At 52.9% G+C, this 27695-nt stretch overlaps 1 protein-coding gene across 1 annotated transcript; it reads left to right on the top strand.

Annotated features, from left to right (window-relative positions):
• The first annotated feature begins 46 nt into the window (after nucleotides 1-46).
• polr3b (polymerase (RNA) III (DNA directed) polypeptide B) lies at nucleotides 47-27695 on the top strand. Its single transcript, XM_064319553.1, has 27 exons — nucleotides 47-231; nucleotides 368-400; nucleotides 912-968; nucleotides 1056-1120; nucleotides 1269-1344; nucleotides 1765-1865; nucleotides 2144-2235; nucleotides 2530-2647; nucleotides 3249-3357; nucleotides 4783-4905; nucleotides 7572-7688; nucleotides 8524-8658; nucleotides 10671-10832; nucleotides 11934-12134; nucleotides 12358-12520; nucleotides 13407-13560; nucleotides 15705-15779; nucleotides 16112-16210; nucleotides 17430-17557; nucleotides 19099-19308; nucleotides 19580-19738; nucleotides 20115-20232; nucleotides 21598-21740; nucleotides 24423-24526; nucleotides 25612-25778; nucleotides 25896-26009; nucleotides 27189-27695. Exons 1-27 carry the CDS (start codon nucleotides 160-162, stop codon nucleotides 27334-27336), a joined length of 3243 nt encoding a protein of 1080 aa, XP_064175623.1. The 5' UTR covers nucleotides 47-159; the 3' UTR covers nucleotides 27337-27695.

Below are 27695 nucleotides of genomic sequence, written 5' to 3'. Positions count from 1 at the left end.
AACTGTCTTTTTAAAATTTTCTTTCCACACGAGACATCAATAAAGTAACTCATTCTACTTCGCGTGGTTATCAGTACTTCCGGTAGCTTGGCAAAACATGTGAGACGGGCTTGTTTCGGTGGCAGAATTAAAGTACTGTTTTACGAAATATAATAACTTATGGAGGTCTTTGGAGAGGAATTTGTGGGCATGACGCCACAACAACTTGCCGCTCCTGTCAATACAGTGGAGGTAAATGCGTACATGGGTAAAGAGTTCAGTCCTGTCTGTCTAGTTTCCTCGCTAGTTCGAAATTATATCAAGCAATTGACTGCTGTATAAGTCGCAGGACATTGTTAATTTACTGGCTTGTACTTTCTCTCTCAAGGAAAAATGGAAACTTCTGCCAGCCTTCCTAAAGGTAAGGTATCTTGCCACCTAGTAGTCTCGCTAGCGAAATACATTCTGGAAAGTCATTCTGCGCTGTTCCTCTTGAGCTGTAGCATTGCAGCGCACCGGCACTCTTTGGTGGTACCAGCTAAAATGAATGCTACGTTTCCAGCTTCGTAGGCTGAAGCACACTGTAAATGAATAATTAGTGGTACCTGTCACACAGGTACAGTCATTAGCCCATGCCACTGCAGTGCGACACATTTACCGACTACAGGAATTTTCACTAAAGGCTGTTCCTGTTCAAGAGGTGCTGTAAGTACGTCCTATTGCTAGACGGAACTATACTGTGGAATAACTGCGCTTCCCATGGTTAGGTAGGCATATTCAGGTAAAAACCTAATTCTGTTCTTAACAGTTACACGTCAGCGACGGCCACGAACGACGTAACCAACGCTGTTAATTGTGATTTGACCCCTTTGTTTTGACTGAATCTTTCCCAAGCAACAGCCATTTTGCCATAACCGCCATTGTCGTTTTAGGTGAAAGGCCTCGTAAAGCAACACATCGACTCCTTCAATTACTTCATAAACGTGGAGGTGAGATCGCTTTTCTCTCTGATTGGTGCTGACAGCCATTTCAGTTGCGCCACGGTCTGTTGTTGACGCGGCCTGTCGATTCCTCAGATTAAGAAGATCATGAAGGCGAATGAGAAGATCACGAGCGATGCAGATCCAATGTGGTACCTGAAGTGAGTGCTCATTTTCACATCCAGCCTCTATGCAGGCAAACTGCAGTTGCCCATACTTTTGGAGCAGGGGACAGCAGGACAGCCCATGGTGTTTCCCATGGTATTGCCTATGGTTAGCAACACATTCACCTTATGTCTGTATTTCTAGGTACCTGAATATCTATGTGGGCATGCCTGATGTGGAGGAAAGCTTCAATGTGACACGGCCGGTCTCTCCCCACGAGGTGAGTGGTGTGAAGGTCCAGGGCAGGGGGCGGCTGGTCCGTCCCTGGGGGGCCACTGTGTAAGCAGGTTTTTGTCTCCACAAATTACACTGGCTAAATGAGCTAATTAGCTAATTAGCTATATACACCAGCACTGGTTCACTCGCAGGTTAGATCAGTGAAGCTTTTCACACAGGGACACGGGAACAACCTTCCGCTGTCATCATTGTGCTTATGAAGAAATGTAGCTGAAATATCAGATGGCCTAAATGTTTGGGATAAGTAAGTAATTAAGGTCAGAATTTGGCATGAAATCCGTACACAGATACGGCCCTCGTTGTATGCTTTGGGTCTAAGTCATGACAGTAAACAATCAGAAGGGTATGAGGCCTCTGACCCCCCGCCCTGCCCCCACCCCCACCCCCACCCCCCATCCCCCAGTGTCGGCTGCGGGAAATGACATACTCAGCCCCCATCACCGTGGACATCGAGTACACGCGAGGCAGCCAGAGAATCATCCGGAACGCCCTGCCCATTGGAAGGTGCCTTCGTCTAAAACCAACATTCAAACTAACATTGAACTGTGAATATAAAAACCTGCAAATTCCTTCATATGATTTCTGTTCAAAGTTCCGTTTGGAGTGTTGATTTATTCTTTAAAACGTTGCTTAAACAAAAAAGTTATTTTCTGTCCATAAAAGTTAGTTTTTTTTGTCTTTGTTGTTTTAGTTGTAAGAGGAAACTATTTCTCAGAATGAACACTTAACTACCGCTGCATTTGTTCCCAAGTTTGACTGAACCCCTTTTTTTTTTAACCCAGAATGCCAATCATGCTGCGAAGTTCCAACTGCGTTCTGACAGGAAAGACACCTGTTGAGTTCTCAAAACTCAACGAATGCCCCTTGGACCCAGGTAGGCACTGCCTGGTGTTCCATCTAATGTGGTTTATTCCTTAATGAGGAGCAGTACAGTCACAGTGTTATTCAGTAGCATTTGTACAACTACCCTAGACCCCCCCCCCCCCCACCCCCACTGATCTGTAGAAACAAACTTTTCTTGTAGACATGTTGTTACAGGATTAGAAGGGTCCCTGGTAAAATGCACTTGGTAGTGATGTAGCATGAGTGTGCACGTGAGCTTGGAAAAGTAAGTTTGGAGCCTTATTGTTTGTGTATTAAAGCTGAATGCCCTTCCCGGTTTCTCCAGGAGGATATTTTATTGTAAAAGGGCAGGAGAAGGTCATTCTGATCCAGGAGCAGTTGTCCAAAAACCGCATCATTGTGGAGCAGGACAGGAAGGGTGCGGTTGGAGCATCTGTGACCAGGTACGGTCATCCTCTGCACAGGCCCAGTCTCCCTCTGCACAGGCCCAGTGTCCCTCTGCACAGGCCCAGTCTCCCTCTACACAGGCACAGTGTCCCTCTGCACAGGCACAGTGTCCCTCTGCACAGGCCCAGTTCCCTCTGCACAGGCCCAGTGTCCCTCTGCACAGGCCCAGTCTCCCTCTGCACAGGCCCAGTGATGCTCTGCACAGGCCCAGTGTCCCTCTGCACAGGCCCAGTGTCCCTCTGCACAGGCCCAGTGTCCCTCTGCACAGGCCCAGTGATCCTCTGCACAGGCCCAGTTCCCTCTGCACAGGCCCAGTCTCCCTCTGCACAGGCCCAGTCTCCCTCTGCACAGGCCCAGTCTCCCTCTGCACAGGCCCAGTGATCCTCTGCACAGGCCCAGTCTCCCTCTGCACAGGCCCAGTCTCCCTCTGCACAGGCAGTGTCCCTCTGCACAGGCCCAGTGTCCCTCTGCACAGGCCCAGTCTCTCTCTGCACAGGCACAGTCTCCCTCTACACAGGCACAGTCTCCCTCTACACAGGCACAGTGTCCCTCTGCACAGGCCCAGTGATCGTATGTGTGTGTGTGTGTGTGTCTCAGCTCCACTCATGAGAAGAAAAGCAGGACCAATATGATCGTCAAGCAGGGCCGCTTCTACCTGCGGCACAACACCCTGTCTGAGGACGCCCCCATCGCCATCATCTTCAAGGTGAGGGCCGCACCCTAATACCTGATCAGCCCAACAGCACAGCTGCAGCTCAGGGATTAGGGAAGCTGATCCTGGACCCGCTGTTCCTGAGCATAAGCACTGGACAGCCAAAAACAGAAGTCTCTGCTGCCGTTCGGTCACAGCTCACAGCACGCTCAGGCTATCCCAGTGAGGTACACAGGTAATACGCCGCACGTTTCAGTCACAGCTCACAGCGCAGACAGGCTATCCCAGTGAGGTACACAGGTAATACGCCGCACGTTTCAGTCACAGCTCACAGCGCAGACAGGCTATCCCAGTGAGGTACACAGGTAATACGCTGCACGTTTCAGTCACAGCTCACAGTGCAGACAGGCTATCCCAGTGAGGTACACAGGTAATACGCTGCACGTTTCAGTCACAGCTCACAGCGCAGACAGGCTATCCCAGTGAGGTACACAGGTAATACGCCGCACGTCCACACGACGCGCATCCCCCAGTGGAATTATCCACAGGCGTTTGCTTCTTCTCCTTCCATCGCTGCTTGTTTGAGAGAGAACTGCCAGCCTGTCCAGCCTGTTGTACTTCCTGACCTTTACCTGAAGATGGCAGTATAGCCCCTTCTTCCCATTCCAGTGCAGTTGAACACACTGCAATGACATGAAGCTCTAAAGCAGATCTGCTCTAATAAGCAGTTTGTTGTTGTTGTGTTTTGTTTTTGGCTTCACTGATCGTTCCTGGGCCGGTCTCTGCTCTTGAACCCTTCGGGCGGTGTTGCATGTTGGGGTTGCAGAGACTGTGTTCAAACAGCAGGGGGCAGTGTAGGAGAGGAGAGATCAGGCGCAGGATATGTTGCGTTTTTTCATTTCTTGGCTTGTCTTGGGCGTGCTAGTTGTTATTCCAACAAGTGTTGTCGTGTTTGGTTTATTTTTTAACAAAATTCAGTATTGAAGTTGTTTGTTTATTATCCAGTTTTGATATGATAGTCTTCCAGTTCCAACAAGAATTTAACCATTTTTTTCAGGCAATTTTTGAAAATCTACTTGTATGTCATTGAGAATAAAAATAAATAAATAAAAATCTTGTATTATAAGTAACGGTAAATGTATCCTTCATTTACCGTTGTCGTTCTGTCACAAACGTGAAAATGAAGTGAACCCTTGGATGGGTGTGGGGTTGGGGTTAGGGTTTGCGATGGTCTGTGTGTGTGTGTGTGTGTGTGTGTGTGTGTGTGTGTGTGTGTGTGTGTGTGTGTGTGTGTGTGTGTGTGTGTGTGTGTGTGTGTGTGTGTGTGTGTGTGTGTGTGTGTGTGTGTGGTCAGCCTGAGTGAGCTCCCTCTGGGCTGCTCTGAGCCTGGCTGAGCGCGGGCTGCCCCGGGGACAGCAGGCCCAGTCCCCGCGCGCTCGTTAGCGTAAGTGAACCTCAGAAGCCCGTGTCCCCCCGCAGGCCATGGGCGTGGAGAGCGACCAGGAGATCGTGCAGATGATTGGCACGGAGGAGCACGTCATGGCCGCCTTCGCCCCCAGCCTGGAGGAGTGCCAGAAGGCCCAGATCTTCACCCAGACGCAGGTACGGCTTGCGGCTCACAGTTAGCGGCTCCTGGCTGGTGGCTAGCGGTTAGCGGCTCACAGTTAGCTGCTCGTGGCTAGCTGCTTGTGGCTGGTGGCTGGCGGTTAGCTGCTCGTGGCTGGTGGCTGGCGGTTAGGTGCTCGTGGCTAGCTGCTTGTGGCTGGCGGTTAGCTGCTGGTGGCTGGCGGTTAGGTGCTCGTGGCTAGCTGCTCGTGGCTGGTGGCTGGCGGTTAGCTGCTCGTGGCTAGCTGCTTGTGGCTGGTGGCTGGCGGTTAGCTGCTCGTGGCTAGCTGCTCGTGGCTGGTGGCTGGCGGTTAGCTGCTCGTGGCTAGCTGCTTGTGGCTGGTGGCTGGCGGTTAGCTGCTCGTGGCTAGCTGCTCGTGGCTGGTGGCTGGCGGTTAGCTGCTCGTGGCTAGCTGCTTGTGGCTGGTGGCTGGCGGCTAGCGCTTAGTGGCTCGCGGCTAGTGCTTCTGCTAACTGTTGCACTCTGTGATATTTCACTCAGCTGCAGCCATGAAGCAGCCTTGCCTTCTTGCCAGTGCTATGTACCTGACTGGAAATTGTATGGGGCAAAAAAAAGATTTACTGTAGTAAATGATTTAGCCTGGTTAGCGAGCACGCCGGTTCTCTGAGTATTCCCCTGGAAAGTGAATTTCACACGGTAGGACAGCAGCGTGAGAGCTACAGGTGAGTATAGGTGCTGTCTCATCAGTGTCACTTGTGCCTGCATCCCATTGGTTCCCATAACCATGCCCCGCCCCCCGGTGGTGGTCAGTGAGCGGTGTTCTCTCGGACAGGGGCACCACTGACCAGCGCAGAAGTGCCGTTGTAGGAGGCCCCTCGGTCTCCCCAGCCCTCAGAATCACCTGCAGATCATCTGCAGATCAGCAGAATATGCCGAGCTCCTCAAACTCGCCCATCAAAATGTTTCTGTGCTGCTGCGGACCCACAGAAGGCCGTCCCTTTGAGCGCTGGACTGATCAGAGCAGGCCCCTCGGAGTCTGAAATGATTTCCCCTTCCTGAATAATGGCGGCTTGGACAAAGGGACGAGTCGGTGTATTTAAATCCACAGCCTTGTTTGCCAACAGGAACCTGCACTGGTATTGTAAAAGAAGCCCGTCGGTATCCTAGAAACCAGCGCGGACACAAGTTTGGACTCTGATCAGGTTATTTATTAACGTTCCAGCATCTCTCCCTTAACGACGGCCCTTAGCAACATGCCGTCGGCGGGAAGCGGAGAGGAAGCTAAATTAAGCGGAGGAGAACAATGGCTCCTGAAGCCATTTGCAGACACTCAGTTACTATGGCTCCCCGTCCCCGTGAGCGATGAGCCGGGCGGGTAATCAGGGAGCCCGCGCGCGCCGCTAGCGTCCCGCCCTTCCCCCCGAGCCGCCGGGCTTTATTCGCCGTCCCTGTCAGCCGCGTCTCGACAAAAAAGCGCTTTCAGCGCACAAAAATGCCAAGTTACTCACGCACACAAAGCTCTGTCTACAAGTCACCAATTAAAACTTGCAAAATCTGGGCCTGTCCTTAAAAGTATTGATATCAAAATGAGGCCAAGTTCCAACAAACAATATTGGCTGTCTTGGCTCACAGCTGAAATGAGCTGTGTTCTAAACCAATGCTACCACCTGTCATGTTGGTTTTTCCCCACCTATGGGCTTAAATGTAACATTTCAGACTGTGCTTTCAGTCGAATTGCTAGTGAATCTAGCTGTAGTAATATTTTCAGAAGATTTTCCGAATAGGAAAACTGTTAGTGACCTCATGCGTCTTCCCTGCCTGCCAGACGGAAACACTGGACCGAGCACTGCTGCTGCTGCACCAGGCTCCCTGCAACCTGACATGCGTAAAGGTGTGATTGGTCAGTGAAAGGGGCGGAGCTCCCTAATGTTCCGTGCAGGTGTTCTGGAGCAGGACGCTGGTCTGCTCTGCAGTGAACGGGCCAATGAAACGCAGGAGAGCCCCGCATAATGAGGGGATGATGTCATCGCCTGCGGAATGTAGCCATTGCTTTGGGTCCGGCAGACCCATTCAGGATGTGAAGTGGGTGGTCCCAGCTGACCCCCACCATGAGCCTGAGCTTTGACCCCACCCCTACACCCACCCCCCCATTGTCAGAGTGCTGACTCAGGTGAGCTGGGGGGGCGATGTGAGGTTCTGTAGAACACTGTAATACGCTCAGTTCGGGGGCCGTCCAGTGGACGGGTTTTCAGTGCTAATGCCACGAAACCTGTTGCTCTGTTTCATTGTTGAGGAAAAAGTTTTGGAACAAAATGTGTGCTCAGATGTGCCCAGAACCTTGTTCCCGCAGGGCACCGCTGGTTACTGTGCCCTTAAACGTGAGTGTTAACGAGCGTGAGCGCTTAATGTGGGACCACGTTTAGAGGTACTGGGACTCTGCCCAGTTGAATCGGACGCTGACTGCACCTGTGGATGCTGAGGCTTAAAAAGCCTTTCCATGGATTTACATCATTTTAATCAGCACCACGCCATTGGGGAACGTTTCATCCTATAATTTAAAGTAAGATGTAAGTGATTTCAGCCAAGTCCAGTTTGTACCAAGATGTTGGCTCTGTGTGTGATCATACGTCTGCACATCTCTAGTTCTAGTTCTCTGAAATATTTTGGGAATGAAGTTAATTTGGTGTGTTGTGTTTTCCAGGCTCTGAAATACATCGGGAATAAAGTCCGTCGACAGCGCATGTGGGGCGGGCCGAAAAAAACCAAAATGGAGGAAGCGAGAGAGCTGCTGGCCTCCACTGTCCTTACACACGTACCCGTGAGTCTGCCCGTCTGTCTCTAAGCAACGTCACCACCTCTGTGATGTCATCATTCTCTGCTCTTCTGCAGAAACCTGCCCAAGCGAGTCAGTGTCCAAAGCCATTTCACCATGGCGATGCACCCTTAGCCTCATTTTAACCCAGTATGTTAGCAGCACAGATCTGTTCAGAGTGGTGTTACTAAAGCCATCTGAACCACCTGACACCTGTGAGTGCCTCACACTGCTGCACGGGCACACCTGTGAGTGCCACACACTGCTGCACGGGCACACCTGTGAGTGCCACACACTGCTGCACGGGCACACCTGTGAGGGGCACACCTGTGAGTGCCACACACTGCTGCACGGGCACACCTGTGAGCGCCACACGCTGCTGCACGGGCACACCTGTGAGTGCCTCACACTGCTGCACGGGCACACCTGTGAGTGCCTCACACTGCTGCACGGGCACACCTGTGAGTGCCTCACACTGCTGCACGGGCACACCTGTGAGTGCCACACACTGCTGCACGGGCACACCTGTGAGTGCCTCACGCTGCTGCACGGGCACACCTGTGAGGGGCACACTGTGAGGCCACACACTGCTGCACGACCTGTGAGGGCACACCTGTGAGTGCCCTCACGCTGCTGCACGGGCACACCTGTGAGGGCCACACACTGCTGCACGGGCACACCTGTGAGGGGCACACACTGCTGCACAGGCACACCTGTGCTGTAAATACCAGCTCTTTCACAGATACATGTGCAGTTTGATGTGAGCTCTTGCGTGGACCTGTAAGGGCTGTGATTGGCTGCTGAATGGCTGGTTTATTTGTGTGTGTTCTGTCTCCTGCAGGTGAAGGAGTTTAACTTCAGGGCTAAGTGCATCTACCTGGCCGTCATGGTGCGCCGAGTCATTTTGGCTCAAGGGGACAACAAGGTGGATGACAGGGATTACTATGGCAACAAGCGTCTGGAGCTGGCCGGACAGGTGTGTGTGTGTGTGTGTGTGTGTGTGAGGGTCTGTGTGTGTCTGTGTGTGTGTGTGTGTGTGTGTGAGGGTCTGAGGTGTGTAAAGAGAACCGGAGGGAGCCTACTACCTGTGTGATGGGCACTGTGAAACACTATGTGCACACGAAACACTACAACCACACTCACACACACCTACATACACCCCCACACACACACCAACCACTCACACACACACACAACACCACCCACACACTCACACACACACACACACACACACACTCACACACACCACACACCACCACACCACACATCACACACACCCACACCCACACACACACACACACACTACCACACACACACACACACCACTCACACGTACACACACACTCACACACACACACACACACCACTCACACGTTACACCACCACACACACACACACACACACACTCACACACACACACACACACACACACACACTCACAACACACCACACTCACACACACACACACACACACCACACACACTCACACACACACACACACCACAACACACACACACACACACACCACACACACAACACACAAAACCCACACACACCACACCACACACACACACACACACACACACACACACACACACACACACACACACACACACTCACACACACACACTCACTCCAACACACACACTCACACACACACACACACACTCACACACACACACACTCACACTCACACACACACACACACACTCCAGATGCTGGCGCTGGCTTGTGTGGTTGAGAAAGAAGCTTAATCTCTCACCTGCCTCTTTGTCTTTTCCCTCTCTTTTCTCTCTCTCTCTTTTCCCACTCTCCCTTATCCCTCTTTCTTTATTAACAGCTTCATTATTTTACTCCTCCATTGTTTTTCTGTTTTCAAACCCTCGCCCCCCCCCTGGGCCCCCCCCCCGGCCCCCCCCGGTCTGTACTCTGCTCTGTACGGTGTGTGTTGGTTGGGGGTGAGATATGGAACGGCACCAGAACCGCGGCCCGGGACAAAAGAGCACCGCCGCCGCGGCTAATCCCTGCCCAGCGCCGATAATGTAATTACCCCTCTGCCCCCCCGGCCTTTCATCCCCCCCCGCCCGCGCCCCGCCCGCGGCAGGCTTAACGGGGAGCGCCCCCCCCCACCACCCCCCCCTCTAATCAGCGCTCCGCGCGCGGGGCTAATTGGCGGCTGTGTCGCGGGAGATTAATTTCTTTATTAGCGTCGCGTAAAGGCGTCGCCGGGAGAGACGCGGCGGCGCCCAATCAGAGGCTGCGGGGGCGGCAGCGCTGTTCCACACGGCTCTGCACGCCACATCTGGCTCGGATTATACCGCCTGCGTCCGTCCGTCCGTCCGTCCATCTCTCTGTCCCTCTGTCTGTCCATCCGTCCTCCTCTCTGATCTGTAGCGCACAGACAGGTGAGAGTAACATGGAGGAAACCTCCCCTGAATAATCAGCCATCGCTTCACATCAGTGATGAAGGGAGAGAGGGCTGATCCCCTTCTCTCTGTCTCTCTCCTTCTCTCTCACTCTCTCTGTCCCTCTTTCTCACTTCATCTCTCTGTAAAAGAAAGGTAAAAATACAATTATCCAAACGATAGCCAGTGATTGATGATGATAAAGAATAATAATAATGAACTCTGCAGTGCTGTGGCGCTGCAGTCAGACGGTGTGACTGTGTCCTGCAGTGCTGTGGTGCTGCAGTCAGACGGTGTGACTGTGTCCTGCAGTGCTGTGGTGCTGCAGTCAGATGGTGTGACTGTGTCCTGCAGTGCTGTGGTGCTGCAGTCAGACGGTGTGACTGTGTCCTGCAGTGCTGTGGTGCTGCAGTCAGACGGTGTGACTGTGTCCTGCAGTGCTGTGGTGCTGCAGTCAGACGGTGTGACTGTGTGTGACTGTGTCCTGCAGTGCTGTGGTGCTGCAGTCAGACGTTGTGACTGTGTCCTGCAGTGCTGTGGTGCTGCAGTCAGACGGTGTGACTGTATGTGACTGTGTCCCCAGCTGCTGTCCCTCCTGTTTGAGGACCTGTTTAAGAAGTTTAACTCTGAGCTGAAGAAGATCGCAGACCAGATCATCCCCAAACAGCGAGCCGCGCAGTTCGACGTGGTTAAACACATGCGACAGGACCAGGTCACCAACGGCATGGTCAACGCCATCTCCACTGTGAGTACCGCCCCACCACCCCGACCCTGCCCGAGACTCGGTGTGTGTGCGTCTCCAGGGTAACTGGTCTCTGGGTGTGTGTGCGTCTCCAGGGTAACTGGTCTCTGGGTGTGTGTGCGTCTCCAGGGTAACTGGTCTCTGGGTGTGTGTGCGTCTCCAGGGTAACTGGTCTCTGGGTGTGTGTGGGTCTCCAGGGTAACTGGTCTCTGGTTGTGTGTGCGTCTCCAGGGTAACTGGTCTCTGGGTGTGTGTGTGTCTCCAGGGTAACTGGTCTCTGGATGTGTGTGCGTCTCCAGGGTAACTGGTCTCTTGGTGTGTGTGTGTCTCCAGGGTAACTGGTCTCTGGATGTGTGTGCGTCTCCAGGGTAACTGGTCTCTGGGTGTGTGTGTGTCTCCAGGGTAACTGGTCTCTGGGTGTGTGTGTGTCTCCAGGGTAACTGGTCTCTGGGTGTGTGTGTGTCTCCAGGGTAACTGGTCTCTGGGTGTGTGTGTGTCTCCAGGGTAACTGGTCTCTGGGTGTGTGTGTGTCTCCAAGGTAACTGGTCTCTGGGTGTGTGTCTCCAGGGTAACTGGTCTCTGGGTGTGTGTGTGTCTCCAGGGTAACTGGTCTCTGGGTGTGTGTGTATCCAGGGTAACTGGTCTCTGGGTGTGTGTGCGTCTCCAGGGTAACTGGTCTCTGGGTGTATGTGTGTCTCCAGGGTAACTGGTCTCTGGGTGTGTGGGGTCTCCAGGGTAACTGGTCTCTGGGTGTGTGTGCGTCTCCAGGGTAACTGGTCTCTGGGTGTATGTGTGTCTCCAGGGTAACTGGTCTCTGGGTGTGTGTGGGTCTCCAGGGTAACTGGTCTCTGGGTGTGTGTGCGTCTCCAGGGTAACTGGTCTCTGGGTGTGTGTGTATCCAGGGTAACTGGTCTCTGGGTGTGTGTGCGTCTCCAGGGTAACTGGTCTCTGGGTGTATGTGTGTCTCCAGGGTAACTGGTCTCTGGGTGTGTGTGGGTCTCCAGGGTAACTGGTCTCTGGGTGTGTGTGCGTCTCCAGGGTAACTGGTCTCTGGGTGTGTGTGCGTCTCCAGGGTAACTGGTCTCTGGGTGTGTGTGTCTCCAGGGTAACTGGTCTCTGAAGCGTTTTAAGATGGACCGGCAGGGCGTGACGCAGGTGCTGTCCCGCCTGTCCTACATCTCGGCGCTGGGCATGATGACCCGAATCTCCTCTCAGTTTGAGAAGACCCGCAAAGTGAGCGGCCCACGCTCGCTGCAGCCCTCCCAGTGGGGCATGCTGTGCCCGTCCGACACCCCCGAAGGAGAGGTGAGCCCCCCGCTCTGCTCACCTTAAAATCTCCTGCGCTTCGGACACAGTAGACCAGCTGAGCGTCTCAAACTGGCCAGGGGCCTGCCAGCTTCTGCTGCTGATGGTGCTGTGTTTGGCAATACCTGTTCAGTAATACATTGTGTTGAGTGATGTGTGCCGTCAGTGATGTGTATATGGAGTGATGTAAGTGGCTCCCCCTGCTGGTGGTTGTGTGTATAAGGCGTGCGGGCTGGTGAAGAACCTGGCCCTGATGACTCACATCACCACTGACATGGAGGACGGGCCCATCATCAAACTGGCCTTTAACCTGGGCGTGGAGGACGTCAACCTGCTGTGTGGGGAGGAGCTGTCCTACCCCAGCGTCTTCCTGGTGTTCCTCAACGGTACGCCTGTCTGTCACACACACACCTGCATGCGAAACACACGCGCGCACACACACATACACGTTAACACACTCACACACACACACACACACATACACGTTAACACACTCACACACACACACACACACACACACACACTCACACTCACTCAGTCCACTGCCAACTTTCCATCTCTGTCCTCAGATCCACTGAGAGCACAGTTTCCATGGACACCACACATTTCCTCGTAATCATTTGGATATATTAGAGTGATATTAGAGAGGTGAATTAGTAAATACAGATGATCGTTTAGGAATTAAGTTTAAGTGTGTGTGTATGCCTGTGTGCATGCGTGTGTGTGTGTGTGTGCGTGCGTGTGTGTGTGTACGTACCTGTGTGTACGTGTACGTGTGTGTGCATGTGTGTACGTGTACGTGTGTGTGTGTGTACGTACCTGTGTGTGCGTGTGTGTGTGTACGTACCTGTGTGTGCGTGTGTGTACGTGTACGTGTGTGTGCGTGTGTGTACGTGTACGTGTGTGTGTGTGTGTGTGTGTGTGTGTGTGTACATACCTGTGTGTGCGTGTGTGTACGTACCTGTGTGTGCGTGTGTGTACGTACCTGTGTGTGCGTGTGTGTACGTGTACCTGTGTGTGCGTGTGTGTACGTGTACGTGTGTGTGCGTGTGTGTACGTACCTGTGTGTGCGTGTGTGTACGTGTACCTGTGTGTGCGTGTGTGTACGTGTACCTGTGTGTGCGTGTGTGTACGTGTACGTGTGTGTGTGTGTGTACGTGTACCTGTGTGTGCGTGTGTGTACGTGTGTGTGTGCGTGTGTGTACGTACCTGTGTGTGCGTGTGTGTACGTGTGCGTGTGTGTGTGTACGTGTACGTGTGTGTCTGGCACAGGTAATATCCTGGGGGTTATCCGGGATCATCAGAAGCTGGTCCACACGTTCCGGCTGATGAGGAGGGCGGGGTTCATCAATGAGTTCGTCTCCATCTCCACCAACCTGACGGACCGCTGCGTCTACATCAGCTCTGACGGGGGCCGGCTGTGCAGGTGGGGGTCACCTGGGGAGGCGGGGCTGCGGCGGGCTCGCTAAAATGCTTATCCGTCTACTTTTTGGTACCAAACCACCGCCAGGTAGCTCCGCTAATTTACAGAGCAGCTTGGTTTCAGAGTCCCAGAGTGTGGAGCACAGATCTGCCCTGTTAGCCAAACTGCACCTGTTAGCCTCTCATTGCACCTGTTAGCCCAACTGCACCTGTTAGCCTCTCATTGCACCTGTTAGCCCAACTGCACCTGTTAGCCTCTCATTGCACCTATTAGCCTCTCATTGCACCTGTTAGCCAAACTGCACCTGTTAGCCTCTCATTGCACCTGTTAGCCCAACTGCACCTGTTAGCCTCTCATTGCACCTGTTAGCCAAACTGCACCTGTTAGCCTCTCATTGCACCTGTTAGCCAAACTGCACCTGTTAGCCTCTCATTGCACCTGTTAGCCAAACTGCACCTGTTAGCCTCTCATTGCACCTGTTAGCCAAACTGCACCTGTTAGCCTCTCATTGCACCTGTTAGCCTCTCATTGCACCTGTTAGCCTCTCATTGCTCCTGTTAGCCTCTCATTGCACCTGTTAGCCAAACTGAACCTGCTAGCCTCTCATTGCACCTGTTAGCCAAACTGCACCTGTTAGCCTTTCATTGCACCTGTTAGCCAAACTGCACCTGTTAGCCTCTCATTGCACCTGTTAGCCAAACTGCACCTGTTAGCCTCTCATTGCACCTGTTAGCCATGCTGCACCTGCTAGCCTCTCATTGCACCTGTTAGCCATGCTGCACCTGCTAGCCTCTCATTGCACCTGTTAGCCTCTCATTGCTCCTGTTAGCCTCTCATTGCACCTGTTAGCCAAACTGCACCTGCTAGCCTCTCATTGCACCTGTTAGCCTCTCATTGCTCCTGTTAGCCTCTCATTGCACCTGTTAGCCTCTCATTGCACCTGTTAGCCAAACTGCACCTGCTAGCCTCTCATTGCACCTGTTAGCCTCTCATTGCTCCTGTTAGCCTCTCATTGCACCTGTTAGCCATGCTGCACCTGCTAGCCTCTTACCCTGTGCTAAGTCCTTAACGCTTGGCCGCAGGTTCACTTGATGACACTCGTAATGAAAGGAGAGAATGCCCCCGCTGTGATAGCCATCCCCGCGGGCCGGAGGGCTGACTGCTCCCCTGCTAGCCCTCTCACCGCCGCCATTGTTTCCGCCCCACAGTGCTGTGCACTCGCCGTTTCCATGGCGACTCCAGGAGGCTCATTGTTAAGGTGTAGCCCCTGAGAGGTGCTGAGAGGTGCTTGTTCGCCCCATTATGACAATTAGCAGGGTCCCCGGTATCCATGGAGATTAGGCTGATGTCACACTCTGTGGGCGTCGGCTCCTGCGTCCAGGGGTCACGTGTGGCCCTTTGTCTACCTGCAGCGCACCCCCCTGTGCCTTAAACCCCCCCCCCCCCCCTTTATTCACCAAGATGCTGAAACAGTTCATAATACATGTGTATGTGCAAATTATTTCAGTGTTAATGGAGGCTCAGATGTGTGGTCTCCAGTGTTAATGGAGGCTCAGATGTGTGGTCTCTCCGGTGTTAATGGTGGCTCAGATGTGTGGTCTCTCCGGTGTTAATGGTGGCTCAGATGTGTGGTCTCTCCGGTGTTAATGGAGGCTAATGTGTGGTCTCTCCAGTGTTAATGGAGGCTCAGATGTGTGGTCTCTCCAGTGTTAATGGAGGCTCAGATGTGTGGTCTCTCCAGTGTTAATGGAGGCTCAGATGTGTGGTCTCTCCGGTGTTAATGGAGGCTCAGATGTGTGGTCTCTCCGGTGTTAATGGAGGCTCAGATGTGTGGTCTCTCCGGTGTTAATGGAGGCTCAGATGTGTGGTCTCTCCGGTGTTAATGGAGGCTCAGATGTGTGGTCTCTGCAGTGTTAATGGAGGCTCAGATGTGTGGTCTCCAGTGTTAATGGAGGCTCAGATGTGTGGTCTCTCCGGTGTTAATGGAGGCTCAGATGTGTGGTCTCCAGTGTTAATGGAGGCTCAGATGTGTGGTCTCCAGTGTTAATGGAGGCTCAGATGTGTGGTCTCCAGTGTTAATGGAGGCTCAGACGTGTGGTCTCTGCAGTGTTAATGGAGGCTCAGATGTGTGGTCTCTCTCCTGGCAGACCCTACATCATTGTGAAGAGAGGGCAGCCGGCAGTGAAGACCAGACACATCGAGGAGCTCACCCAGGGCTACAGGTACCCACCCTAACCCTCCGACCGCTCCTTTCATCTTTATATCTATTATCCTTTAGCTAGCAATGTGGCCGCTCCTTTCAGCTTTAATATCTATTATCCTTTAGCTAACAATGTGACCGCTCCTTTCAGCTTTAATATCTATTATCCTTTAGCTAACAATGTGACCGCTCCTTTCAGCTTTAATATCTATTATCCTTTAGCTAGCAATGTGGTTATGCACAGTGCACAAGCAATTTGCCAAAATCCGCAAAGATTTCGCTCATTAAACATCGCAGGGTGAGCTTCTAAAATGCTCTCCATCTTTTCCCTCTGCTCTGTTTCTTGGGTTTCAGAAACTTTGAAGACTTTCTCCACGAGAGCCTGGTGGAGTATCTGGATGTCAACGAGGAGAACGACTGCCAAATCGCTCTGTACGAACACATGATTACCAAGTGAGTGTCTCTGCAGCCAATCGCTCTGTACGAACACATGATTACCAAGTGAGTGTCTCTGCAGCCAATCGCTCTGTACGAACACATGATTACCAAGTGAGTCTCTGCAGCCAATCGCTCTGTACGAACACATGATCACCAAGTGAGTCTCTGCAGCCAATCGCTCTGTACGAACACATGATCACCAAGTGAGTGTCTCTGCAGCCAATCGCTCTGTACGAACACATGATTACCAAGTGAGTGTCTCTGCAGCCAATCGCTCTGTACGAACACATGATTACCAAGTGAGTGTCTGCAGCCAAATCGCTCTGTACGAACACATGATTACCAAGTGAGTGTCTCTGCAGCCAATCGCTCTGTACGAACACATGATTACCAAGTGAGTGTCTCTGCAGCCAATCGCTCTGTATGAACACATGATTACCAAGTGAGTGTCTCTGCAGCCAATCGCTCTGTACGAACACATGATTACCAAGTGAGTGTCTCTGCAGCCAATCGCTCTGTATGAACACATGATTACCAAGTGAGTGTCTCTGCAGCCAATCGCTCTGTATGAACACATGATTACCAAGTGAGTGTCTCTGCAGCCAAATCGCTCTGTATGAACACATGATCACCAAGTGAGTGTCTCTGCAGCCAAATCACTCTGTACGAACACATGATTACCAAGTGAGTGTCTGCAGCCAATCGCTCTGTATGAACACATGATTACCAAGTGAGTGTCTCTGCAGCCAAATCGCTCTGTATGAACACATGATCACCAAGTGAGTGTCTCTGCAGCCAAATCACTCTGTATGAACACATGATTACCAAGTGAGTGTCTCTGCAGCCAATCGCTCTGTATGAACACATGATTACCAAGTGAGTGTCTCTGCAGCCAATCGCTCTGTATGAACACATGATTACCAAGTGAGTGTCTCTGCAGCCAATCGCTCTGTATGAACACATGATTACCAAGTGAGTGTCTCTGCAGCCAATCGCTCTGTACGAACACATGATTACCAAGTGAGTGTCTGCAGCCCCAGCAGAGCAGATCTGCTGTGACTCCATGCAAGGCGTTGCCTGGATTAGATAGAATTCTGCCTTGTGTACCGTATACAGTGTACACTGTAGATTATTGTGTGTACTGTAGGTTAGTGTGTACACTAGATTATTGTGTGTGCTGTGGGGTCGTGTGTGTACTGTAGGTTGTGTAATTGTGTGTGATTACTGTGTGTAGGGACACCACCCACTTGGAGATCGAACCCTTCACTCTGCTGGGGGTGTGTGCTGGCCTTATCCCATACCCCCACCACAACCAGTCCCCCAGAAACACATACCAGTGCGCTATGGGCAAGCAGGCTATGGGTGAGTGAGCCCCAAAACACCACGTCCTCAGTGTGTGTGAGTGCGTGTGTGTGTGTGTGTGTGTGTGTGTGTGACCCCTCTCTCTGCTGTGTGCTAGCCGCCTCCTTGCCCCTCACCCTGAGTGTCATTACAGATTCATTGTGCGTTCAGGAGGTCAGTGTGCTCAGCTGCATGTGCCAAAGTGCCTGAACACACAGTTTCCTGGAAACCAAACCCTCCAACGTCACTGCTGCCCCCGCCCCGCCCCCCACCCTTACAAACCCACAGGGAATGCAGCTATATTTGAACCAATACCCTCCGCCTGCTCTTTTTCTGTGGGGGCGGGGGCGGGGCGGGGGCGGGTGTGGGGGGGCTATACATGTGCTAATCTCCCTGTGTGGCCGAGGCTGGTGAGGGCTCTGTTTTTGTGACCTGACTGTGGCATAATGGCGGCTGACAAACGTCAGGGCCTTTATCCCCGAGCCTCCGCTCTCTCCTCCGCCCTGTCCCCCCGTTTCCCCCAAAAGGGGGATTAAACATTCTGGCACCCTCGGTACATTCTCCTGACCCGGGCGGGTCACGCCGCTCGGACCCAGAGGTCAGGATGCTGTGAGTGCGTACCGATGCGTTCGCTTATTTTTCCGACGGCGTGAAGCTGGAGTGTTTGTTCGGCTCCAGAGCTGGCCGGGCGGCCTGGTCCGAGCCGTCTCCCCTAACAACGCGATTAGAACAGAATCAGGAAGTGAACTGCTGAGCTAATTTGGCCTAAGCGTCTCGTCTTACATGAGGTTTGTTAGCCTTAAGTGTTTCGACAGAAAGCCTATTTAGGATTTAAGTTGTAATTGATCATTTTTTGGGGGGGGTTTTTCTGACATTTTTTAAATATTTTGAAGGCTGGAACTTTCCCTCCTTAGATTCCATTCTTTAATTTTGGCCAGAATCTTGGCCTAAATGTTAAAATTAAATCAGTAAGATGAGTAAAACATTCAGTTCTCTCTGGCAGCAGAACAGTGAGACTTCGAGTGGCAGCGTGTCCAGGACCCGAAGCTGAGTTCTTGTGTAATATGAGAAGCCGTCCCTGTCGTTGATTTAGGTTACATGGCTGAAATGAACAGGTGTTTGATTAAATGAAACACTCTTCCGGAAGGATTCGGCTGAGCTGTGACTCTGAGGAACACCAGCACCCATGAAAGAATTTAAACTCACCCTGCATTCTTCATGTCCTCTAACGGGCCTATGAACAAAAGACAAATCAGTGATTTATGTGGAATAGTCATGCACTCTGGGAAATGTAGTCGCACTTTAGATTTTAGGTTTCCGTTTGACTTCCATGGTGGTCATGTCAACCTGGGAATATATTTTCAGGGTGTGTACATCGGCCTCTGAGTTTGTTTATAGACTATCCTTGTAATTAAGCGTAACTGTAATTCAAATGATTTTTTGCACCAATCCTGTATTTATGCATTTTTTCTTTTGGAGGCAGTTTAAACCTCTCTGGGGCTGCATGTACCCTGTCAAACCGCGTAAGCCATGCCGTATCTCTGCCCCACCCGCCCCCCCAGGTACGATCGGGTATAACCAGAGGAACCGCATCGACACGCTGATGTACCTGCTGGGGTACCCGCAGAAGCCTATGGTGAAGACCAAGACCATCGAGCTGATCGACTTCGAGAAGCTTCCCGCAGGCCAGAACGCCACGGTGGCGGTCATGAGCTACAGCGGCTACGACATCGAGGACGCGCTGGTGCTCAACAAGGCCTCGCTGGACAGAGGTGGGGGTGGAATGCACTGAAACTACATTTCCCATCATGCACGTTTCCTTCTTGCCATGCTTTATTCTGTCTGCTGAGTGATGTCAGTATTAAATGCATTGAGGTGTGAAATGTAACCTGCCACAGTATTCCAGACAGTTTATTGGGCATTACGCTCTGCGGCGTAATGGAGCGGTTTTTGCCATGGAAACGGGTGGGAATTCCCGGCCGCTCCCTGTGGGAACGCCGGCGTTCCCCGAGAGCGTGAGAACTGAGCGCTGCTGAATTCCAGGCTTCGGGCGGTGTCTGGTCTACAAGAACGCCAAGTGCACGCTGAGGCGCTACACCAACCAGACCTTCGACAAGGTGATGGGCCCCATGCTGGACGCGGCCACGCACAAGCCCATCTGGAGGCACAGCATCCTGGACGCCGACGGGATCTGCTCCCCCGGTGAGCCCGGGGCCTGGGGGGCGCACTTCCATCTGAGATCTCTCACATAATAAATACACCGGCCATAGCATTTGAGAAGGCGTGGAGTTTCACGGTCCAATGTTGAGCGTGACTGTGTGACCCCTGGTTTTCCCTGTGCTGACTGACTGTGTGAGCCCTGGTTTTCCCTGTGCTGACTGACTGTGTGAGCCCTGGTTTTCCCTGTGCTGACTGACTATGTGACCCCTGGTTTTCCCTGTGCTGAATGTGATTTTGTGAGCCCTGGTTTTCCCTGTGCTGACTGACTGTGTGAGCCCTGGTTTTCCCTGTGCTGACTGACTGTGTGAGCCCTGATTTTCCCTGTGCTGACTGACTGTGTGAGCCCTGGTGTCCACAGGGGAGAAGGTGGAGAATAAGCAGGTGCTGGTGAATAAGTCGATGCCCACCGTCACCCAGACGCCACTGGAGGGCAGTACCCAGTCAGGACAGCCTCAGTACAGAGATGTGCCCATCACGTGAGTGTGCCCGTCCTGCACTGCCCAGTGCCCTCCTGCAGTACTGACACCTCTAACCCTGCAGTACTGACACATCTAACCCTGCAGTACTGACACCTCTAACCCTGCAGTACTGACACCTCTAACCCTGCAGTACTGACACATCTAACCCTGCAGTACTGACACCTCTAACCCTACAGTACTGACACATCTAACCCTGCAGTACTGACACCTCTTTCCCTGCAGTACTGACACATCTAACCCTGCAGTACTGACACATCTAATGCTGCAGCACTGACACCTCTTTCCCTGCAGTACTGACACATCTAACCCTGCAGTACTGACACCTCTGACGCTCCAGTTAAAACAGGTTGAAATTGTTCAGTGTAGAGTTAGCGTAAGCTCAGGTAAAACCAGTTGAAGTTGTTCAGTGTAGAGTTAGCGTAAGCTCAGGTAAAATGGTTGAAATTGTTCAGTGTAGAGTTAGCGTAAGCTCAGTTAAAATGGTTGAAATTGTTCAGTGTAGAGTTAGCGTAAGCTCAGTTAAAATGGTTGAAATTGTTCAGTGTAGAGTTAGGGTAAGCTCAGGTAAAATGGTTGAAGTTGTTCAGTGTAGAGTTAGCGTAAGCTCAGGTAAAATGGTTGAAGTTGTTCAGTGTAGAGTTAGCGTAAGCTCAGGTAAAATGGTTGAAATTGTTCAGTGTAGAGTTAGCGTAAGCTCAGGTAAAATGGTTGAAGTTGTTCAGTGTAGAGTTAGCGTAAGCTCAGGTAAAATGGTTGAAGTTGTTCAGTGTAGAGTTAGCGTAAGCTCAGTTAAAACCAGTTGAAATTGTTCAGTGTAGAGTTAGCGTAAGCTCAGGTAAAATGGTTGAAGTTGTTCAGTGTAGAGTTAGCGTAAGCTCAGGTAAAACAGGTTGAAATTGTTCAGTGTAGAGTTAGCGTAAGCTCAGGTAAAATGGTTGAAGTTGTTCAGTGTAGAGTTAGCGTAAGCTCAGGTAAAATGGTCGAAGTTGTTCAGTGTAGAGTTAGCGTAAGCTCAGGTAAAACAGGTTGAAATTGTTCAGTGTAGAGTTAGCGTAAGCTCAGGTAAAATGGTTGAAGTTGTTCAGTGTAGAGTTAGCGTAAGCTCAGGTAAAATGGTTGAAGTTGTTCAGTGTAGAGTTAGGGTAAGCTCAGGTAAAATGGTTGAAGTTGTTCAGTGTAGAGTTAGCGTAAGCTCAGGTAAAATGGTTGAAATTGTTCAGTGTAGAGTTAGCGTAAGCTCAGTTAAAACCAGTTGAAATTGTTCAGTGTAGAGTTAGCGTAAGCTCAGGTAAAATGGTTGAAGTTGTTCAGTGTAGAGTTAGCGTAAGCTCAGGTAAAATGGTGACTCGGACCCTTCTCCAGGTACAAAGGCTCGACAGACTCGTACGTTGAGAAGGTGATGATCTCCTCCAACGCGGAGGACGCCTTCCTGATCAAGATCCTGCTGCGGCAGACCAGGAGACCCGAGATCGGGGACAAGTTCAGCAGCCGTCATGGACAGAAAGGTGTGTGTGTGTGTGTGTGTGTGTGTGTGTGTGTGTGTGTGTGTGTGTGTGTGTGTGTTAGCGTAGCTGTGTGTGTTAGCGTGTGTGTGTGTGTTAGCGTGTGTGTGTGTGCGTGTGTGTGTGTGTGAGTGTGAGTGTGTGTGTGTGTTAGCGTGTGTGTGTGTGTTAGCGTAGCTCCAGTGTTGACCGTGCCCCAGAGGCCCCCTCTCCAGCAGAGCTGTTTCTCAGTTAATGAGCGCTTTGTTCTGCCCAGACTATGCAAATTTATTACAGCGCTCTGGCTGCTCCGCTCCTGGGAACAGCCTTTACAGCCTCCTTTGTGCACCCCCCCCTCCTAAAAAAGCGTCCCGATGATGTTTTAATCAGAATGCTAACTGGCGCCGTGTGTAAATCTCGCCCTTTAGTCACGATGGGCGGCCCCTGCTGAAGACCGCGTGGGGGAGTGCGTTTGGGAAAGAGCGAGAGGCAGGGCGTGGGCGGCCCCTGCTGAAGACCGCGTGGGGGAGTGCGTTTGGGAAAGAGCGAGAGGAAGGGCGAGCGTGGGGCCCGAGCGTTAGCGGGCCGGTCTGCGGTTGGTGCTCTGATCTGATCTGATTGGTGCTCGCTGTCCTGTAGTACTGTGTGAGAGATATCCTGCTCTCTGATTGGTGCTCACTATGTATGAGAGACTTACTAGCTGAAGGGGGTGGGGGCATCGGAAGGTGGGCGCAGGATGTAGCTGCAGTACTTCCTGAGTGGGGGGAGCGCTGTGGTGATTGAAAGAACACAATCAGCAAGACGATAGTGTGAGGTAGAAAACAGGGTCAAAGGTCAAATCAATGACGGTTAAAATAAACTGAGCACATGACCTGAAATGGAGCCGGTTTACCTGGACAGGTGAGGGGTCCCGCCATGCAGTGGTGACGGGGCGGGTCAGAGGTCCAGGAGAGGCGCTGTGTGTTTGTTCTGAACCCCCTTCCTTATTAAAGCCCCCGCGCTCGCTCCGGTGTGGGGGTTGTCCCGGGGAGCTGATGTTCCCGGCTCCAGGCCTCTGATTAAACTCTCCAGCGGCTCTCATGGCCGCCGCCCAGCAGAATAAGTTCATTACTTGGCGGCTCAGCGCGGAGGCCTCACAGCTGTGTTAGATGTGCGGGTGTTTGGGGGGGGGGAGGGGGCGGGGGCGCCGAGCGGGACGGGTGTGATGGAGGACTCTGAGCCCCTGCTGATGGCCAGGCTTTCTCTCCCGATTTCACACCTCTTTTATCATTCACTTCCACACAAAACAAACAACACACCCACTGTCTGCTCTGGGAATCTGTGTGCCCCCCCCCCATCCCTCTCCTCTCCCTCTATCCACCCCCATCCCTCTCCTCTCCCTCTACCCCCCCATCCCTCTCCCTCTATCCACCCCCCATCCCTCTCCCTCTACCACCCCCCATCCCTCTCCTCTCCCTCTACCACCCCCATCCCTTTCCTCTCCCTCTACCACCCCCCATCCCTCTCCTCTCCCTACCACCCCCATCCTCTCCTCTCCCTCTCTCCACCCCCATCCCTCTCCTCTCCCTCTATCCACCCCATCCCTCTCCCTCTATCCACCCCCATCCCTCTCCTCTCCCTCTATCCATCTCTCCCTCCTTTCTCTCCCTCTGTCCATCTCTCTCTGCCCCTCCCTTGCTCTCTCTCTCCTTCTCCCCCTCTCTCCCCCTGTCCTGTAACTGTTTCTCTCCCTCCCACTTGTTTTGTCCTTTAGAGATTTTATGGGGGCAAAGTGTTCCCTGTGTTCCTCATGTACTCCCTGTGGGCTGACAATCCTCCTGTAGGGTTCTCACAGGTCTCCTGAGGGTGGGGGGCATTTTTGGGGTGCACATGACTCCATTTTTGACCATTTCCCTGAGAGCAGTGCCTTCTCTCTCTCCTTCTCTCTCTCCCTCCTGTGTGTACTGAGAAATCAATAAAAGCATTTCACCCCCCCCCCCACGCAGGGCTAATGGTTTCTGCTGACTTCCTTCACTGCTGTGTTCATTCGCAGATGGGCCCTTAATGTGTTTGCAGGGGGGGGGCACACACACCTCCCCCTCCCTCACCGTGTAAACATTTACTCTCACCAAAGCCCCGCTTCTGTCAGCCAATCACAGCGCAGCCTCCATTCTGCCCTGCCCTCTGGCCAAACTCGCTCCCACAAAACCAGGAAATGAATTTTAGTGTGAAGCGGAACGCATCGGCCTGGAGGGCTCAGTGTAACCCAGCATTGGAGGTTCAGTGTAACCCAGCGTTGGAGGTTCAGTGTAACCCAGCGTTGGAGTTTCAGTGTAACCCAGCGTTGGAGTTTCAGTGTAACCCAGCGTTGGAGGTTCAGTGTAACCCAGCGTTGGAGGTTCAGTGTAACCCAGCGTTGGAGGTTCAGAACCTGTGTTGAGGTTCTCGGATCAGATCAGCACTGATCAGCACAGCATAACACAGCACAGCCCAGCCCAGATCACTGCTCAGCTCAGCACAGCATAGAAAAACACAGCACAGTTCAATACCAGCATCAAACAACACCTTATCTGTCAAACTGGGATCATATCTGTTTCTACCTGCACAACAGGGCTAAGTGAAGCTGAGCTTGATTCTTGTAAATACTCTCATGCTGAAAGAGCGAGGCTGTTGTGTGAGAGATTGCAGGTTTGAATCCCAAGCGTGTGTGGCTTTGTGTCTTCACAGGCGTGTGCGGGCTGATCGTCCCACAGGAGGACATGCCCTTCTGCGATTCGGGGATCTGTCCTGACATCATCATGAACCCCCACGGGTACCCCTCGCGCATGACGGTGAGACTCCGCCCACCCGCAGGGGCTCTGCAGGCTCTGCAGGCTATTTGGGAAATATAATGCAAAACATTGTATTTTCCCTCTATTTTACTTTTAAAACAATATGTTGCTTATAGTGTGTAATTCCTGGTCTTGTCAGGGATGAAGGCTTGCGTTTCATTTCCGGATATTACGATATGAAACATGATTTATATAACTTGTGTAGAACCCTCCCTGAATGGATGTGATGCTCATTAAATGCAGTAACGCCCTCAGTGTGAGATTTCGGGAGAGTCCTCTGGGGTGTGGCATTTTCATAGGGCACCCTTCAGCAGCTGATAGTTGGAACTCCATCATGTGGAGTTAATTGTGCAGATTATAAGGTCAGCTTGGATTAGGTCACCATACGGAGCTCCTGGTCTTAATCCACTGCAAACTGCAGCTGTAAAATGATCTGACCTGCAGGAAGTAGAGGTGCGTTTTGGAATGAGCCGTCCTCCGTACAGAATAGGCTGTTAGCACGGGGACGCGGTGGGGGGATGGGGGGTCGGGGTCAGGGCTCTCTTTGGCCTGCCAGAGACTCATTGCGAGAACTGCCGCAGTCCCCATGGAAACCCCTGACCCCCACGCGGGCGAACATGTGACCTGCAGTGGAGTGAATGGCAGGGGGGTGTTTAGGGCTGGGGGCTGAGAGGGAGGGGTGTGTGTGTGTGTGTGTGAGTGTGTGAGTGAGTGAGTGAGTGAGTGTGGGGGGTGTGTGTGTGGGGTGTGTGTGTGCGAGAAAGTGTGGAGGGTGTGTGTGTGGGGTGTGTGTGTGTGTGTGTGCAGGGCGGAGGGGGAGGTGTGTGTCTGTATCGTGGTGTGGTCTATTGTGCATGTGAGTGTGTGGGGTTATGCATTGGCGTGGTGCGTGGTGTGTGTGTGTGTTGTGATATGTGGTGCGTGTGTGTGTGTATGCTATATGGGGTGGTGTGGTGTGTGTATGATAGTGAGGTGCGTGTGTGGTGTGTGTGTGTGTATGCATATGCGTGCGTGTGTGTGTGTATGCATATGCGTGCGTGTGTGCACACCTGTGTGTTGAGCAGCGCTGTGTTTGGGACGCCCAGGTGGGGAAGCTGATCGAGCTGCTGGCGGGGAAGGCGGGGGTTCTGGACGGGCGCTTCCACTACGGGACGGCCTTCGGGGGGAGCAAGGTGAAGGACGTGTGTGAGGACCTGATTCGCTACGGGTACAACTACCAGGGCAAGGACTACGTCACCTCCGGCATCACCGGGTGAGCCCCTCTCCTGGGAGCGACGGTATTTATGCAGTTGTTATGGATGTCGGGATGCTGCTGATTGGCAGCTGCTCTCCACCGTGTGACCATGTGACCCTGTCTGTTCTCCCCCAGAGAGCCGCTGGAGGCCTACATCTACTTCGGCCCGGTTTACTACCAGAAGCTCAAGCACATGGTTCTGGACAAGATGCACGCCAGGGCCCGGGGGCCTAGAGCTGTCCTCACCAGGTGAGCTGACTGTGGCATTGTGGGAGATGTAGTCTGGACCTGTACCATGTTTGAAAGTCGTGGGGCCAGATGAAGGTAAATGTGAAGTTTCTCGTATGGTTTTAGACCGTACAGGCTAGCTGCTAACCCCGGCTCTGTGGCCGTGGAGGCTAGCCGCTAACCGCGGCTCTGTGCCGTGGAGGCTAGCCGCTAACCTCGGCTCTGTGGCCGTGGAGGCTAGCCGCTAACCGCGGCTCTGTGGCCGTGGAGGCTAGCCGCTAACCGCGGCTCTGTGGCCGTGGAGGCTAGCCGCTAACCGCGGCTCTGTGGCCGCGGAGGCTAGCCGCTAACCGCGGCTCTGTGGCCGCGGAGGCTAGCCGCTAACCGGGCTCTGTGGCGTTGGGCTAGCCCTTGCGGCTCGTGGCCGTGGAGGCTAGCCCTAACCGCGGCTCTGGCCGGGGGCTACCGCTAACCGGGCTCTGGGCGGGAGGCTAGCCGCTAACCGCGCTCTGTGGCCGCGGAGCTAGCCGCTACCGGGCTGGTCTCCTTGCGGTCCCCTAGGCGCCCACCGAGGGGCGTCCAGGACGGCGTGTGGCCGTCTGGGGAGATGGGAGGTGTCGTGGCTACGGCCAGCAGCTGTGTCAGGCTCTGATCTCTAGCGAGCTCGGGTGGGTGTGGCGTGTGGCTGCTGGATATCGGTGGTAGGTGTCTTAGGATGGTGGTGTTTGTGTGTGTGTTTGTGGAGCTCAGTTAGAAAATATGTAATATGGTTTGATGTTACATGACTGTGGAAATTGGTGTTTAAATGGATGGAAACTAAAAGTCAGTCTCTCTCTCTCTCCCTCTCTCTCTCTCTCCCCCTCTCTCTCTCCCTCCCTCCCTCTCTCTCTCTCTCTCCCTCCCTCCTCTCCCCCTCTCTCTCCTCTCTCTCCCCTCCTCCTCCCTCCCTCCTCTCTCTCCCCCTCTCCTTCCTCCCCTCTCTCCCCCCTTTCCCTCCTCCCTCCCCCTCCTCTCTCCCTCCCTCCCCCTCTCTCTCTCTCTCTCCCTCTCTCCTCTCTCCCTCCCTCCCTCCTCTCTCTCCCCTCCCTCCTCTCCCCTCTCCCCTCTCTCTCTCTTCCCTCTCTCCCTCTCCTCTCTCTTCTCCTCTCCTCCCTCTCCCCCTCTCCTCTCCCCCTCCTCCCTCTCTCCCCCCTCCCCCAGGTGCTCGTCAGTCCTCCCTGTCCCCCTCCTCTCTCGGCTCTTAAGTCCGCCTCCCCTGCGCATCCCGTACGCCTGCAAGCTGCTCTTCCAGGAGCTGCAGTCCATGAACATTGTGCCCCGCCTCAAGCTGTCTCGCTACAATGAGTGACAGGCCGGCCCCTCCCCCTCCACCCAGCCTGCATATTTCCCTTATTGAGCTGATATGATGGATCTGACTCTTTTTGGGCAGATCTGAGTTTGGGTGTAGTGCCACACCCTGTCCTCTGGGGGCAGTCTATGGGCTGGTACTGTTTCAGCATCAACCTGACTGCTGACCTCAGAAGTGTTAAGCAGTGTGTGTGTGTCTGCATATGTACGTGTGCATGTTTGCATGTGTGAGTGTGTGTGTGTGTGTGTGTGTGTGTGTGTGTGTGTGGTGTGTCTTGTGTGTGTGTGTCTGTGTGTGTGTGTGTGTGTGTGTGTGTCTGTGAGTGTGTGTGTGTGTGTGTGTGAGTGTGTGTGTGTGTG

Source organism: Anguilla rostrata, chromosome 19, assembly GCF_018555375.3.
Source record: "Anguilla rostrata isolate EN2019 chromosome 19, ASM1855537v3, whole genome shotgun sequence".
NCBI lineage: Eukaryota > Metazoa > Chordata > Actinopteri > Anguilliformes > Anguillidae > Anguilla > Anguilla rostrata.
The sequence above is the reverse complement of the archived record's forward strand: the minus strand, read 5'-3'. Positions and strand labels throughout refer to the sequence as shown.

Excerpts from the sequence above, each read along its gene's own strand:
- polr3b (XM_064319553.1), top strand. The coding sequence starts at position 160 with ATGGAGGTCTTTGGAGAGGAATTTGTGGGCATGACGCCACAACAACTT. Across the intron at positions 401-911 it reads TTCTGCCAGCCTTCCTAAAG|GTGAAAGGCCTCGTAAAGCA; the intron begins GTAAGGTATCTT and ends TTGTCGTTTTAG. Across the intron at positions 16,211-17,429 it reads TACGAACACATGATTACCAA|GGACACCACCCACTTGGAGA; the intron begins GTGAGTGTCTCT and ends TACTGTGTGTAG.